General features: G+C 40.1%; 1 protein-coding gene across 1 annotated transcript in view; it reads left to right on the top strand.

Moving 5' to 3' along the window:
• LOC117530481 (A disintegrin and metalloproteinase with thrombospondin motifs 14) overlaps positions 1 to 15,336 on the top strand; it is a 141,287-nt gene that overhangs the window by 77,485 nt on the left and 48,466 nt on the right. Inside the window, 2 exon segments of the mRNA XM_034193392.1 lie at positions 6,207 to 6,290; positions 10,546 to 10,702. Of these exon segments, the coding sequence (XP_034049283.1) occupies positions 6,207 to 6,290; positions 10,546 to 10,702 (241 nt within the window).

The raw sequence follows: 15,336 nt of genomic DNA, 5'->3' as shown, positions 1-15,336 counted from the left end.
CCCATTAACATTTAGAGTGCAATGATACACCTTCATGTTTCTGGACCGTTTCAAGCTCATGGTAGAGTTTAAAATCATGGTACGTACCTGTCAGTTGTACAACAAAAGACACAAAATCAAAAAGATGGAATTGAACACAAAATGTTCAGCAACTGGCTTGATAATCTAGACCCATTGGACCCTTCCATCCTGTGGAGATTGGTCAAGCTTCTTCCGTGATGAGGTTGCAGATGTAGATACGTAGGCTGCATCCTCAAACAAGGGTCCAATAAACGGGAATTCTGCTGCGAATATCCTGGAGAAGTCCAGAGACAGCACCTGAAATAGTGAGAGAACAGAATCAATCAGCCAAAACTAACAGCACACAAAACACTATTCCTCAGCAGTGAAGCAACAGAATAGCTGACAGGATACTAATGTGGTCGCCGGCAGAAAGACCTGTGGGTGCTTCACTAACAGAATTTAGATATGAGTAATGAAGACAGCTGACAGTCCAAACAGAAATGATTTAAATCAAAATCAAACTTTTCTTTGGAATGAAAATGTAAATCTTTGAAAATCTGTTTGAACTATTACCCTACGGTCAGATTAGCTACACATGAGGGTGATAAGCAGTTGGTGTTTGTCACTTGATGGGCGTTCCCGGGGTGTGGGCAAATTGTTGTCACTTGGTGTTATTGTGCACCCAATAACGCACTCTGCTTATTGGGTGAATTGATGCTCAGTAGCCAACACTTTGTCTTTGATAAAAGCCATCAATAACATCTATGGCGGAACTGAGTGAGATTAAAGGTAACTTTTATCCTCCTCAATGAGCTTTGATCCTGACTGATCAACATTAGTATTAATATTTGCTAAGTATTTGGACATTGTTAACAGGAAGGAAGGAAGGAAGCAAGCAAGCAGGACTTTTAATTTGGAAAGTCCATAAGCATTTGGTCAACTCCTGTCCTATCCCTGTTACTGTTAGACTCGTTTTTATTCTCATTCAGTAAAAAAAAAACATCACAGATGCTGTCACAGAACAAAATATTGATGCACTGCACAAATAAATAAACACACAGAATAAAAGCACAGAATAAAAGTCCAAGGTGTGTGATAGTGATAAATTGGGTTTGAAAAAGAAAAAAACAGCAACTATTGATAACTGTCTCTGTATCTGTATATACACAGCATAGAAAAAATAAAGGACACGGGATATTGCACATATGAAGATGCTACAAGGATAAAGTTGCTACCAGATGCTACAGTGTATTCTATATCCTGCATTCTATATTGTTCAGATCTTTCCATTGATTTGTATTTAACTGTTTTATGGCAGCTGAGTAAAAGCTGTCCCTCAATCTGGGTGTTTTGCACCTCAGCCTACGGTACCGTCTACCTGAGGGCAGGAGGGAAAACAGTTTGTTAAAGGGATGTGAAGTGTCCCTGATTATCCTTCTTGCCCTGGACAAGCAGTGCTGTTCTGCTAGTTCACCAATGGTTGGCAGCCTGGCACTAATATTCTTCTCTGCTGCCCTCACGACCCTCCCCAGTGCCTTTCTGTCTGCAAGGCTTCTACTTTCATACCACAGAGAGATACTACTAAACAACAGACCATTCATAATTTGGACAGGCAGACACACATACATGCCCACATACACACAGACTTTTAGATTAAAAAAAATTCGTTCACTCACTGTATTTTAAAAGGTACATGTCTAAACCTTTTGACAAATCCTAGGAATATATGCAGCCCTACAAAAAAGTATTGTAACAACAAATGCCAGTTCATTTGTTATTGGTACATTGAAGGCATTTGTGTTTAATATTAAGTGATATATACAAGAAGACTGTTGACAGTCAGCTTTTATTTGCTTGTATTAACATCTCAATGTCTTGTGTATCAGTAAAGTCTTTTTAATTGTTTTTTTTAGAAAGGTCTTACATAAAAGAGATAGATTTAACTATAGATGTACTGTAGTACAGCACTAGGGGGCATCAGAGATAGTTTAGTTCATGTTTCGCCAAGCTGTCAAGTTGTTCACGATTTTATACAGTTGGTGGTTTTGGTGTTTAGTTAATGACCATGTACAAGTAACTTGCCCTTCATATTTAAACTTGCTGATTTATTTCCTCTGGATGTTATTTCTGAACCACAAGAGAAGCTGCTGATTGGCTTTAATGGAAGCAATGACACGTGGCCGTCATTTGATGGAAATAAAACATGATGAAGTGGAAATTGGACTTGAGGTCTGAATGGTCCCTACTCGCCTTTGTTCAGCTTCAACATACCACAGCAATATTATGAAGCCAAACCGTATTTGTCACATTTCTAGGTCAGGGCTCTTTTCCGTTGCATAACACCACTGGTTTCACTGGGTGGTCGCCAGTGTCTTCATAAAATGTTTCGTCACATTTCCAATCTTGTTATACGACTGGAAAAGTTTGCCGCGGCCACACAGGCCCGCTGCTGGCTTTCAGCCGCATTCAAATGACAGTGCCCGAGAATCCTAAATGACTGAGACCAAGATCCGGCAAAGTGGAATGTGAAGCAACATCAAGACTTGTACTGAGCAATAGCAATTTGACCACTACTCAAAATTTAGATAAAGCAACAACACTTCAAGAGAGATGACGTCATGAACACAACGCTGCAACATAAAATAAGAGCAAAGACATTTATCTCGATCTGTACATACCCTTCGATTATGTACAGAGTGAATCCTGAGTCGACAGAAAGCTAGATTTAGTGTTTATCATGTATCTCTTCCTTCCATTTGACGGCTCTCTGTATGTTTGCTGATCTTGACTTTATGGATGATGTTGTGATCTTTGTAAAATCATTGGATACTCTGACTGAGATCAGGACCAAGCATGAATTACGACTAAATAAAGTAGATAAATATTTATACTTTAATAGGCAGGTTGAATGAAAAGTAATGCCTCTATTTCCTTTCGTCCATCAGTAGTTGGCAGCACTGGTTTTAATACGTTCTGTAGCTTCCCCTCTACAATCTGTATTAGCAGCAAACTATCACAGTGAAAGGTTACTTTGTTATTGTGGCAAGAATGGAACCCTGTCAGGAAGAATATCGGCACTGCATTTTACGCAATGAGCTGTCATTGAGGTCTTTTGCTCCAGTGGAAATTCATCGACAAATGGAAGTGGTGTTGATGTTCGCAATGTGCAGCACTGGCTCGACAAACGCAAAGATGGTGAAGCTGGAACAATGGATGTGTCAAACAAAGAGTTGGTCAACCTCTGTTAGCAATGGATGAGTTTCACAAGAAACAAGTTGGGGAGGATCCACTCATCCTAACCTCTTTATATTGTATATATATTTATTTATATATTTATATTTATACCTCTTTATATTTATATTGATGGTGTACATCACAACCCCAAACTGATTTTAAAGTTCACAAATAAATATAATACTTTCAAACAGCTAACAAACTTGATCCAGTTTTGTTCAGTTTACAATACGATTCTGTTGACATACACCATTAATTACCTTTAATTGTACTGTTGTCTATAAATCTGTTGAATTGAAAATCAACAAATAATCACCATAACTAAATGTTTTTTTGTTTTTTTAATTGCCACACTTTTGTAGCATTACTTAAGTTACTTTAGTGCAACATATAGCCTACCATAAATGGAAAAACAACGTCAACATATTAGGACTAGTGAACCCTAGGACTAGTGGGAAGGTCCCGGTGGGTTCTCCGGCTGCTCAAGACTCGTAGACTTGAAATTTGCCAGCAATTTTTGTTGCATTATGAGCCTGAAGGTGAAGCTTTTCTCCACAATATCGTCACTGCGCATGAAACCTGGGTGCGCAATTATGAACCTGAAACAAAATGTTAGTCTATGGAATATCAACACAAAGACGCGCCACAGACAAAAAAATAAATAAATACAAATAATAATCATAACCTTTGGCTGGAAAAGTCATGTTAACAGTTTTTTTTTTTTGGAGGGGTGCAGATGGTCTTATCCATATTGAATCCTTGGAATATGGGACAACCTTTAATTCAACTCCTTGTGTAGAGATTTTCCAACCTTTACAAAGTTTATGGAGAATTTGAAGGGATAAAGAGATGTTTGGTTGCAACATGACTATGTTAGACCACACATTTCTCATGCCACCATGGAAGAGCTGAGGAAGCTAAAACTCCACACATTACCACATCCACAGTACAGTCCAGATGTGGTGCCGTGTGATTTCCATCATTTCCCTAAAATGAAGGAAGACCTTCATGGAAAACACTATGACCCAGAAGTTCAGGCAGCAGTCAGGAGCTCTTTGAGGAAACGGAATTTAGAGTGACAGCTTCACTAAACTTGTTCATTGTTAGTGGAAATGTCTTCAGATGTCTGGCAACTATGTTGAAAAATGAAGGTATGTAAGTAAAATGCAAATTCTAAGGAAAATTTTGTGTTTGATTCCTTAAAGTAATTTTCTTGGAGGCATTATTTTTAATCAACCCTTGTACCTATATTTATACATTTAGACATTTATTATTTAAAGTTTTATATTTATTTATACTTTTATACTTGTATTTATACTTTTATCCATTTATTTATGCTTTTGTACATATATTCATACATTTACACTTTTATCTATATATTGGCCTCTGTGTACATGTATGCATGTGTGCGTGGGTGTGGATTTGATCACGGAGAAACTGGGGAGAGCTGACATTTGCAGTTTGGTGTGCTTATGTATTTTGAGTCAAGGATGAACGCTGCAAAAACAGAAAGTTGATAGGACTAATATTTTTGGAGAAATTACGGATATTAGTAACAGTGAACAATGGACGTTGATAATTAAATTTTGGACTCACAAGACATTCCAGCAGGGGGCGATAAATCATCTGTATATTAAAATCCAAGTGGCCTCTGTGTGCGTGTGTGTGTACCTTAGAACAAGGACAAATGGGAGAACTGACATTTTCCATTTGGTATGCTTAAGTATTTTTGGAAATTTGGGGTCATGTACATTGATAGGACTAATATTTTTGGAGAAATTATGGATATTATGTAACAACAGTGAACACTTCATATTGATAATGACATTCTGGACTCACATGCTGTTCCAAGTCATTATAGCAACTTTGCATAATTTATTGACACCCTTGAAAACTGTCAGCTATGTATTTTATAAATGCTACCGAATCTAGAACCCATTGTTGTGGGCTGGGGTGTTTGGCTGGCTTTGTTTTTGTTTTCTGTTTCTCCCACCAGGTGGTATGCATTCAGGACTGAGTGGCTGAGCATTAGGACCTCACCCTGAACACCTGAGGCTTGTTTTCACGTGCAGGTCATCAGGACTCACAGCTGTGGTGTATTTTGTCTTGATCAGAGATTGCTGCATTTAAACCTTGAATGCACAGTGTGTGATTGCCAGAGACTCGACCTTGTGAGCAGACGTGTGAGATCGGCGTCGGGAGAACAATCTCACCATTACAGACGCAGAGACCACTCCAGGTTTGACACCACAGTCTGTGAAGGAGGATTGGGTGAGGTCTCACGCTCTTCAGCACACTTCCTGAGGTAATTTAGTTTTGGTGACCTCACCAGACCGCGGACTTTTTAGTTGTTTATCACTTCACTCACTTACATTAAAATGTGTTATCTTTTGAACCGTGCTCTGCTTATTTCATGCTGGGTCCTGTCAAACGCTGGGTCGGTGCTCCGACCGCGTCCGACACATAACACCCATGGATCCTCACGGGCAACGCACTACTTTAGTCTTAATTTGTCTTCGGTAAGTAAGTCCCTTCAGCTGCTCCCTTGTTTTGCACTCAGGGTTGCCACGGCAAATCCGAGGTGGATTTCCATGTTGAATTGGCACAGGTTTTACACCGGATGCCCTTCTTGATGCAACATGGAGAAATATGGCGGGGGTGGAGTTTGAACCGGGAACTTTCCGCACTGAAACCAAGCGCACTAACCACTTATGCACCATAAATGCATGAGGTGAGGACAAGTGATCTAATATTGGTTAAGGTCAATCAACAATGAAGGTCAGAGGTCAAGGTGAAATTTCTGACCCCATGCTAATATATAGGAAAATATTCATTTTTTTAGAAATTATTTTTGGGTATTTTATTGTTGGTGAAGATGACTGTTTTAAACCACCATGTAACATTTTCTCTCCATTGCCTGATACTTTGAAATGTGTTTTGGTTATTTATTAATTAATTTCTGTTTTCAGGTTGATGAAATCTATCATGATGACTCTTTGGGCACCAACATCAACATTGTCCTTGTTCGAATGATAATGGTCGGGTATCGACAGGTGAATTTTGTGACGTTCTTGTGATTTTACTGTGTGTATATACAAGTATGTACAAATATTTGATCATGAAATGTTAGGAATAACTGCCATTTTTCTGTGTATATTTGTTAGATATATCAGTATTGCATATTTTTTATTCCCTAATATTGGTATCAGCTCCCCTAATATCGGTATCGGCTCCTCAAAAAAAAATCCATATCCATAGTTACAGTTACAGTCGTTGCTTGTAATACGGTTTGTGCAGCTAGGTTTCATAAAGATCACTGTCTGTTGGTTCTTCATATTGGTAACAGTGATCATTCTCCTAAAATTTATGGAAATTGGCTTAAGTGTTTTTGTCTTATCCTGCTCACCACTGAGTGATCCAGTAAGTGCAAACATAACCTAAATTTGGTCTCCTGTCTGGTTACCAAAACAGAGCGTGGCCGTTTACGCATCATCACATATAGTGCAGCAAATAACAGAATATTTGCACCAAAGTTTGCCTGTGTATACCTTTTGGTACATATTTTAGAAAAATAATGTTAGCCATTTGAATTTTCAATAGGGGGCCAAGTAGGGGTCAATTGAAGAACTGCATAGGGGTTAAAAAATGTTCCAGTCATATTGAAAGCTATACCACATTATGTGTCTGATCATAAAGATTCCAAAAAGGTATAGTTTGGACTATCTGTGACTGAGTGTTATGGGGTAAAAACAGCAAGCACGGCGACAAAGTTCACTTTCAGTTTGTACAGGGGTCAAAAGTTAAAGTTGTGCCAATTATGGTAAAACATGATGCAAATTATTGGTTGAGTTAGTAGGATTTTAAAAAGGAATAGTTTGCACCATGTGTCATGCTTAGTTATCATGTTACGGGGTAACATATGTCACATGTCACAGAATCCAATGAATGTTGACATTGTTTGACCTTTACTTTGGAGACCAAACATTCAACACAGTCAGAAATATTCCATTTGTTAATCCTATTAGTTCAACCAGTAATTTGCACCATGTTTTACCAAAACTGGAGTAACTTTAACTTTTGACCTCTGCACAAACTGAAACTGACATTTGTCACCATTCTTGCTGTTTTTACCCCATAACTCCAGAACACTCAGTCACAGATAGTCCAAAGTATACCTTTTTGGAGTCATTGTCATCAGATACATCATGTGGTATCACTTTCAATATGATTGGAACATTTTTTAATTTTGACCCTGTGCAATTCTTCAATTGACCCCTATTTGGCCCCCAATTGAAAATTCAAATGGCTAAAGTTATTTTTCTACAATATGTACCAAAAGGTATACACAGTCAAATTTTGGTGCTTATAACCGGATTTGAATGATTCTTAGTTATCTGCTGTACTAATAGATGTGCTTGGCTCAGCCAATCACTGCAACACACATCGTGGCAGTTATTCATTTTGCCTGTCCTCACACATGTTCTTTAAGCACTGCTGTTGTCAATCATGATGACATTTGTTGTTTTAATGGTGATGAAAGGTAGTATTTTTTTTCTTAATATATGTCATAATATTTCTTGTTTTATAATTTCCACCTTTAAAACCACTCTGACATATTCCAATTTTCATTTTCAGGAAAGACACATTACTTTTTTAAATGTTTGAAATACATCTCAGATCTTGTTACAAACACATAGAGCAGTGAAGAAACTGTTGTGTCATTCAAACTGAAATTTGGTCTTTATTTCACCTCTTGATAAATTAACAGGATTACACAGAAGACAGTGTTAGCCTTGGCCTGCCTTGGATTTGTCCTTGGCCTGCCTTCAGCCTTGGCTTGCCTCGGGTCTGACCTTGGCCTGCCTCTGATGTGGCCTTGGACTGCCTTTAGCCTGTGCCTGCTTGAGGATTGAGGGCCTTTGTCTTCTCAGATAAACAAGTAAATGAAGGCAATTCAAAGCATTTGGAATTTTGCAGATTTAAAATACAATTTAGGTACTGTAAGTAAAGAACCTGTGCAGTAGAATATACTACATTGACTGGAAACAACTACTGTTCATGAAGTTATTTTCATTTTTGATATGTAAGTCCATGTTTATTTGTCTCTTTTATTGTGTGAACCTTTGTACTTTGACTTGGGGATTAAGGACCTTGCTCAAGGGCATCTTAATGAGTTTCCTGTTTGACAGAGACTCAAACTGAAGATGCTCTGGTCACAAACACTCATATTGTTGAGTAAATCCTTTCCAGGCCATGAGGTCCAAAGGACCACTGCTTACCAGTTTCCTTAGCACAACTTCACTCAGATTGGATGCGCGTCCATTGCGGGTTGCTCCCTGTATCAATGTAGATGACGTATCTTGTCCAAGTACAATGGCCCAGTAGTCTGAAGTGGACACACTAGGAGTCGAACCTCAGTCTATATGCAGTGCATCCAGAAAGTATTCATAGCACTTCACTTTTCCCAAATTTTGTTAGGTTACAGCCTTATTCCATAATAGAGTAAATTATTTTTTTTCCCTCAAAATTCCCCATAATGAAACATGAAAAAAGGTTTTTTGAAATTTTTGCAAATTTATTAAAAATAAAATACTAAGAAATGACGTGTAAGTATTGACACCCTTTGATCAATCCTTTGTTGATGCACCTTTGGCAGCAAATACAGTCTCAGGTCTTCTTGAATATGATGCTACAAGCTTGATGCACCTATATTTGGACAGTTTTGTCCATTCCTCTTTGCAGCACCTCTCATGCTCCATCAGGATGGATGTGGAGCACTGGTGCACAGACATTTTCAGATCTCTCCAGAGATGTTCAATCAGATTCAGGTCTGGGCTCTGGCTGGGCCACTCAAGGACATTCACAGAGTTGTCCTGAAGCCACTCCTTTGATATCTTGGCTGTGTGTTTAGGGTCATTGTCCTGCTGAAAGATGAACTATCACCTCAGTCTGAGGTCAAGAGCGCTCTGGAGCAGGTTTTCATCCAGGATGTCTCTGTACATTGTTACATTCAACTTTCCCTCAATCCTGACTAGTCTCCCAGTTTCTGCTGCTGAAAACATTCCCACAGCATGATGCTGCCACCACCATGCTTCACTGTAGGGATGGTGCCCCATTTCCTCCAAACGTGATGCCGAAAGGTTCAGTCTTTGTCTCATCAGAGCAGAGAATTTTGTTTCACATGGTCTGAGAGTCCTTCAGGTGTTTTTTGGCAAACTCCAGGTGGGCTGCCGTGTGCCTTTTACTAAGGAGTGGCTTCTGTCTGGTCACTCTATCATACAGGCCTGATTGGTGGATTGTTGCAAAGATGGTTGCCCTTCTGGAAGGTTCTCCTCTTTCCACAGAGGAATGCTGGAGCTCTGACAGAGTGACCATCAGGTTCTTGGTCACCTCCCTGACTAAGATCCTTCCCACCACGATCGCTCAGTTTAGACGGGCGGCCAGCTCTAGAAAGAGTCCTGGTGGATGTGAACTTCTCTTATTTACAGATGATGGAGGCCACTGTGCTCATTGGGACCTTCAAAGCAGCAGAAATGTTTCTGTACCCTTCTCGAGATTTGTGCCTCGAGACAGTCCTGTCTCAGAGGTCTACAGACAATTCCTTTGACTTCCTGCTTGGTTTGTGCTCTGACATGCTGTCAACTGTGGGACCTTATATGTAGACAGGTGTGTGCCTTTCCAAATCATGTCCAGTCAACTTAATTGACCCCAGGCGGACTCCAATTAAGCTGTAGAAACATCTCAAGGATCAGTGGAAACAGGATGCACCTGAGCTCAATTTTGAGCTTCATGGCAAAGGCTGTGAATAGTTATGTACATGTGATTTCTTAGTTTTTGTATTTTTAATAAATTTGCAAAAATCTAAAAAATAAACTCTTTCACATTGTCATTATGAGGTAATGTGGAAAAAGTGCAGCGCCGTGAATACTTTCCAGATGCACCGTATCAACAGTCCAGCTCCTGTTCCACAAATTCACCTGCGCTGCACTGCACCGTTCTATTGATGGGGATCATTTACTCTTGAATCCATGATGACCTGGTTTCAAAGTCATGAAAAACACAAAAAACAATGACTTTAAACCAGGTTTTTCTTGGTCTACGGTGCAGTCCCACCCTCACTGTCTCTGGCGGCTACAGCTCAAACAAAATGTGTCTATGTATGTAATATAATTTAACTGCATATATTTTAAATGGCCAAAATTGAACTGAGTTCATCAATTGAATTTTTTTGTGTCTAGAAATGATACCGTTTTGATAAGTTGGGTAACTGTATTTTAAAATGTGGCCTTCGTTCTTACTTTTCTGCAGTCAGTCGGCCTGATCGAGCGTGGAAACCCATCACGCAGCCTGGAGCAGGTGTGCCGATGGGCCAACACACAGCAGCGCCGTGACCCTGACCATGCCGAGTATCACGACCACGCCATCTTCCTCACAAGGCAAGATTTTGGCCCCGCAGGTATGCAAGGTACTGTATTTCTCTCGATCGAGGCCTGTGCAGACTGAGTGCTGATATCTACTTCCATTCACAAGGGGTTGGCTTCAAGTCTTTCCCAGGTAAGGTCAGTGGAATCTTCAAGGGAAAGCTGACTTGATATTGATGCCACCCTGGAGATGAAAATCGAGATTGCTGATGAAGGTTTTTGGCATGTAGAGAAAAACCAGAACTGCCTATTTTTTGTCATTTATATAAACCTAACATTTTTTTCACTTTATTCAGTATGAATAAGTGTGTAGCTGTGCTCCGCACTAATAATAATAATAGTATTAATAATAATACTACATGTATCCGAGCAGTTCCATACATGTTGTTTAGTGAGTTTAGCATGTGCCTCATGTTATCCAACTCTGTGAAAAAGTTTGTGCCCATTAAGTTTTGAAACATTAAAATTTTTATGATACCAAATTAAAAAAAAGAAATCAGTCTTTTGGAAATAAAATTTTGTAAAATTATCTACATTTTCAGACCAATGTCCACTTAACTAATAAAGAACGTCTCGCTGGGCACCGAACCCCCACATATTCAAGCACAATAAGTCTGCTTACCACAGCAAGCGTATATTACAAATTCTAATCCAATTACATGTTTTCTGCAAATCTGATTGGTTAATCGTGTGAGATTTCAGACCATATAATATCGTGGTAACTGTGGCAAAATATTTGACCGTTTCACTTTGGATGTATTACTCCACACCCTGACCAGTGTTCTGACGAGATGTCATTCCTATCGAATGTCATTCCTGTCCTCTGCGCAAGTGCGTATTGTCGGGACGCAGAACTGTCAGTTTACGCGACAAGACGCACAATTCGACAGAACACCGGCCGCACGCGCTGCTAGCTGTTCATGCTGTTATACAGTTGCAAATATATATTTTACCGGAGCCGGTAAAGGCAATTTGCAACCGTATAACCAACACGAACGTCCATAAATCAGCAGACACAACAGGTTACTCCCGAATTACAACCTCAACAGTTGTAGAATAGCCATTCTAGCGTAACAGCTGCTCTGCGTTGTGTTTGACTCCTTCCACCGGGACGTGAACTCACGATTTCTAGCGTGGGAGGTGGATGCACCAGTTGGCTAAAACACACAGGTTTGAGTGGCCAGAGAATCCTTTAGCATTTCAGTGACATCAGACTCTGGTGAAGATGTGATTTGCACATTGAAACGTTAGGCTTTTTCTATGTCTTTAGCACCTTAATAAACTTTTCAGCACCTACTTCTGTCTTTCAGAAACAACTATGGTTAGAATTAAAATAACAATAATAACAACAGCAATCTGAGATTTGTGACATCCGCCAAGGGTTGACGAGGACTCAAAATAAAAGATATGTGATTCACATCATGACCTGGACTTTACCTGGATCTGGATTCCACAACACAATGCAATAATCACATACTGATCCAGAATGGTCCGACTGATCAAGATGTTGTAATCTGATATTTAATTCACAAGCTGAAGCAACATAGTGTCTTCCTGATCTTGGTTTTTATATCGTGATGTCGTATCTGTGAAGTAAAATCCTGATCCAGATCCAGTTCACCTCCAAAATTTAATGGAGTCTTCCAAGGCCTAACATCAGTGTGTGGTGAAAATCTGTTAAGTAGTTTTGACATAATCCACCAAATCTGACAAAAGCATGCAAATTGAAATCCTGATCCAGAATCCAGATCTGGATCACCTTCAAAATTGTACTTCCATGGTCTAATATCTATCTGTGATGTGAATTTGGTGAGAATCCGTGAAGTAGGTTTGATGTAATCCTTAAAAGCCTATATAAAATGAAATCTTGATTCAGAATCTGGATTTGGATCCGGATCACCTCCAAAATGTAATGAATTTTTGAAGGTGATCTGGATCTGGATTCCGGATCAGGATTTCTTCCATGGCCTAATATCTATCTGTGGTGAAAATTCTCTGAAAATCCATGCTGTTGTTTAGATGTAATCCTGCTAACAGACAAACACACAGAGAAATAAATAAACGTAGATGATTTTATTACGTCCTTGACATAATAAGCAAAAGATCATTTGCTGCATTTATTTTTCACTTGCATGATCTGCCATTTTGTAGTTGCTGATATAATCACTGCCGCACTGCAGAAATATGTGAGGTATATAGAAATTCTGTTAAAAAATACAGACAAATATGTACAAATTTTTATACATTGCTCTTTTTTCCCCCTGAGAATTGGCTGTATTGTTTTGGCTTTCCTCACTGGTTTTTAAGATAAGCCTTCTCTGTTCCACTCCACCATGAAGCTGTATCACCAGTGATGGAACAGACAAAAGTAGCATTATGCAGAGTTTCTACAAGTCACAGCCAAAGAAGACTATACAACCCCTACAGAGTTGTCATGAAAGTGTTTTGGTGGCTTCCCTCACTGGTGTCTTTTTGCATGGTCACGCAGACAGATTTACCAAACAGTACCACACTGTTTATATTTCTTAATCTTTGTCTTTCGGCTGTTCCCGTTAGGGGTCGCCACAGCAGATCAGTCGTTTCCATCTCACCCTGTCCTCTGTATCTTCCTCTGTCACACCAACCACCTGCATGTCCTCCCTCAGCACATCCATAAACCTCCTCTTTGGTCTCCCTCTTCTCCTCCTGCCTGGTGGCTCCATCCTCAGCATCCTTCTCCCTATATACCCTGGGTCCCTCCTCTGCACATGTCCAAACCATTTCAATCTCGCCTCTCTGACTTTGTCTCCAAACCGTCCCACCTGAGCTGTCCCTCTGATATGTTCATTACTAATCTTGTCCATTCTTATCACTCCCAAAGAGAATCTCAACATCTTCAGCTCTGCCACCTCCAGCTCCGCCTCCTGTATTTTTTGTTAGTGCCACCGTCTCTAAACCGTACAACATAGCTGGTCTCACTACTGTCTTGTAAACTTTCCCCTTCACTCTTGCTGATATTCTTCGGTCACAAATCACTCCTGCCACCTTTCTCCACCCACTCCACCCTGCCTGCACTCTCTTCTTCACCTCTTTACCACACTCTCCATTACTTTGAACAGTTGTCCCCAAATATTTAAACTCATCTACTTTCACCACTTCTACTCCTTGTAACTGCACTATTCCACTGGGCTCCCTCCCATTCATACACATGTACTCAGTCTTGCTTCTACTGACTTTCATTCACCATCTCTCCAAAGCATATCTCCACCTCTCCAGACTAGACTCAACTTGCTCTCTACTCTCACTACAGATCACAATGTCATCTGCAAACATCATAGTCCATGGGGACTCCTGTCTGATCTCATCCATCAACCTGTCCATCACCACTGCGAACAAGAAAGGACTCAGAGCTGATTCTTGGTGTAATCCCACCTCCACCTTGAATGAGTCTGTCATTCCGACTGCCCTAACAGACTTCCTCATACAATACCACAGCTCTTCTCTTGGCACCCTATCATATGCTTTTTCTAAGTCCACAAACACACCATGTAACTCTTTCTGGTCTTCTCTGTACTTCTCCAACAGTATTCTTAGAGCAAACATTGCATCTGTAGTGCTCTTTCTCGGCATGAAACCATATTGCTGCTCACAGATCTTCACCTGTTTTCTAAGCCTATAGCTTCTACTACTCTTTCCCATAACTTCATGCTGTGGCTGATCAGCTTTATGCCTCTGTAGTTACTGCAGCTCTGCACATCACCCTTGTTCTTAAAAATAGGAACCAGCACACTTTGTCTCCACTCCTCAGGCATCCTCTCACTTTCCAAGATTTTATTAAACAATCTGGTTAGAAGCTCTACTGCCATCTCTCCTAGACATTTCCATCACTCCACTGGAATGTCATCTGGACCAACTGCCTTTCCACTCTTCATCCTCTTCATAGCAGCCCTCACTTCTTCCTTACTAATCTCTTGTACTTACTCTGATTGACACTGATTTACTCTCACCACATCATCCAGCCTTATCTCTCGCTCATTTTCTTTATTCATCAGCTCTTCGAAATATTGCCTCCACCTTCTCAGCACACACTCCTCACTTGTCAGCACATTACCATGTGCATCTTTTACCACCTTAACCTGCTGCATATCCTTTCCAGCTCTGTCCCTTTGTCTGGCCAATCAGTACAAGTCCTTTTCTCCTTCCTTACTATACAACTTCTTGTACAGTTCGCAATATGCCATTTCCTTCGCTTTTGCCACTTCTCTTTTCCCCTTACACCGAATCTCCTTGTACTCCTGTCTACTTTCTTCATCTCTCCGACTATCCCAAAACTTTTTTGCCAACTTCTTTCTCCTTATGCTTTCCTGGACCTCTTCATTCCACCACCAAGTCTCCTTGTCTTCCTTCCACTGTCCAGATGTCATACCCAGTATGTCCTAGCTGTCTCCCTCACCACATCTGCAGTACTTTTCCAGTTGTCCAAAATTACTTCAAAAATTCAAAAAAATCCAAAATTAAATCCTATGCTGTCTAATGACACTCTCTCCTGCCACCACCTTACAGTCTGTGATTTCTTTTAGCTTGCATCTCCTATAAAGAATGTAGTCCACCTGTGTGCACCTTCCTCCGCTCTTATATGTTACCCTGTGCTCCTCCCATTTCTTAAAGTAGGCATTCACCACAGCCATTTCCATCCTTT

This window comes from Thalassophryne amazonica, chromosome 18 (genome assembly GCF_902500255.1).
Source record: "Thalassophryne amazonica chromosome 18, fThaAma1.1, whole genome shotgun sequence".
Classification (NCBI taxonomy): Eukaryota; Metazoa; Chordata; class Actinopteri; order Batrachoidiformes; family Batrachoididae; genus Thalassophryne; species Thalassophryne amazonica.
The sequence above is the reverse complement of the archived record's forward strand: the minus strand, read 5'-3'. Positions and strand labels throughout refer to the sequence as shown.